Source organism: Diadema antillarum, unplaced genomic scaffold, assembly GCF_040938485.1.
Source record: "Diadema antillarum isolate AM-2024a unplaced genomic scaffold, OU_Dant_1.0 seq00000182_RagTag, whole genome shotgun sequence".
NCBI lineage: Eukaryota > Metazoa > Echinodermata > Echinoidea > Diadematoida > Diadematidae > Diadema > Diadema antillarum.
Window position 1 is genome coordinate 1,047,918 of NW_027271249.1, and position 2,452 is coordinate 1,050,369.

At 44.0% G+C, this 2,452-nt stretch overlaps 1 protein-coding gene across 1 annotated transcript; it reads right to left on the reverse strand.

The window, feature by feature from the left end:
- Positions 1–378: 378 nt before the first annotated feature.
- LOC139728480 (toll-like receptor 2) lies at positions 379–1,943 on the reverse strand. The gene has a single exon (XM_071639418.1). It carries the CDS (start codon positions 1,934–1,936, stop codon positions 575–577), a length of 1,362 nt encoding a protein of 453 aa, XP_071495519.1. The 5' UTR covers positions 1,937–1,943; the 3' UTR covers positions 379–574.
- Positions 1,944–2,452: the final 509 nt, after the last annotated feature.

Sequence of the window (2,452 nt, forward strand, 5' to 3'; positions counted from 1 at the left end):
AGGTTTCGAGTACTATTTTGCGATACACACATGCTGTATGTCAATAGCATTTCAGGCAGGTTGCCCCAAGACTTTCATATTCCTACCAAGCTCAGGTTTTATAATCATGGATAGAAAAGGGTGTCGAAAAAACTCATTTTATCGAACAGAGTTTAGCTAGGGACCCTAATTTATCACACAAGGTGATTCCAACAAGGCGACACAAACTGAAAAGTTGCAGGAATTGCTAAAATCTCTTCACTTTAAGTTCGAATCATATCTGCCAGAGTTTGACCTAAAGAAGTGTAGCATATAGGCCTACATTTTACACAGATACCAATAATCACTGAGTACTAGTATCTTACTATACTGCTTTCCTAACGGGATAAATGACAGGCTTCTATATAGGTCTATGGTTATACTATTATCACAATCTTTTCTTTCTTACTCCAGCAACAAACAATGACTTACTCAACTACATTATATCAGGCTCAGTTCTTGCGCACCATTGATTGTACCCATCCTTATTATACTATTAAATGTATACTATTATATACATTGTGAGATGTAAGCAGCGCTCTGCCTTCATTCACAATTAAACTTCGTTTTCTTCTTGTCTAACAAAATCATGTAGGCTTTGTTCTAGTCGTCTCCAGCAACGTTCTTCGTCCAAGTTGTTCCATTCTAAAGTGATCAAACGATCGACGAGAACCCTTATGGCCTCTGGAAGAGTCTCCAAGAGCACTGGATCTAGAAGTATCAGGATCAAACCAGTTTGCTTGATATGGGGCGGTCCAAGATCGTCTCGATGGAGGTAGTCACATGCGACTTCCAGGGCCTGCCTACACCGGGCATCCAGAACAAAAGCCTCGCTGATTACGAACATGGCACACCTACTCGCCACGAGTGATTCTCGAAGACTGTTTAACCTCTTGGCACCAAGTCGGAAGTCGCGGATCAGCGGCAGGCATAGTCGAAGGTTGTTCGGATGGTTTTCTAAACGCGGACGAAGGCGATCGTCTACAAATTCCACTTCGTCATTGTGGTGGTAGACGAGGGTGTCATAAACCAAATCTTGTTCTTGACCATAATTCCTATTCGGCCGAAGTAGACCTCGACCGGCGAATATGAATCCTCCTCTCATCAACCTAAGCCGTCGTAATCGTATGAATACGACCACGCCGAAAATGACAGCAGCAAAGGCCAAAGCACCGATTCCTCCGCCAATTGCGTGTATTCGTTTATTGTTGTTCTTTAAAAGCAACGGAACATTTACTTGTGTCGTCGAAAGGTTCGAATCGATGCCGAAATCAACGTTAAGACAAACATCATAATATGCACTTTTAAGCGGCTTCCTGTAGTATTCCCATGGAGACGAACATGTGTACTCGCATGTTACCAGTGGCAAAAGATCCCAATTTGGTGGTGAAAATGTGAAGGTTTCATACCAAGTCATGAGGCCGCATAAACGGTCATCACAGAGGAAAGGGTTGGAGCAGAGTTTAATCTCAGTTAAGGAAGAATTAAAAAACCACGCGTCAAAAACATCAGGGTCTACTGTCGAAATCAAATTGCCCTGCAGTGACAAAGTGTTTAGACTTGGCATACCAAATATGAAATCGTGATCGCCAGTGTCGGAGATTTTGTTGAAACTCAGGTCGAGTTCCTGTAAATGCTTCAGAACATCGACGGATCGTGGGACCCTTCTCAGTGAGTTCCCACTGAGGTCCAATTTTTTGAGTTGTGTGGTACTATAAAAAACGTGATCGGGAATATTGGTCAAGTTGTTATCATCTAGAGATAGCGTTGTCAAATCGATGAGTTCAATGAATGAATCAACGTGCAGACGGTAGATACCATTGCTTGAAAGCTGCAGTGTGGATAGATTAGAGAATCCGTGAAAGTCACCCTCTCGAATCTCATTCAGCTCACTTTGATCAGAAATTTTCAGTTCCATCAAAGAACCAGCGACAGGGGCCAACGCTTCCGCGGGAACTTCTCGAAGTCCGTTTTCAGTGAAGGTCAATGACCGGAGGCTTGACAGACCATCCAGGAAGCTTTTCCCAATCGTCTCAAAAGTGCAGCCAGAAAAGTCCAAACTGCGCACGTTGGGAAAGTGTTTTACGAGGCTGCCATCCTGCGGCAACGCCAAGGGCCTACTGCTCTTCGATGTGTCACCGTACACATCAATGGAGACAACGTCCGGTAACTCCATGAAATTTCGGAAAGGATCTGTTGCATTGAGGTTGCTAGTTTGGCAGAAGAGCGTCTGCCCATTGTCCCAGTCGCACCTGCAAACAGAACACTCGACCCCGTCTGACGTCCTTTGATCCAGCTCTGACGACCATTGGCTCTTAGCCGTGACTAATAAAAGTGTTGCAATAAGCAGCATTAGAACTTGTTGATTCTGCATCCTGATACAATAGTAAGGTCAAGTACCGACGTCCGTCAGTGTATGTACCGAATTTGTACT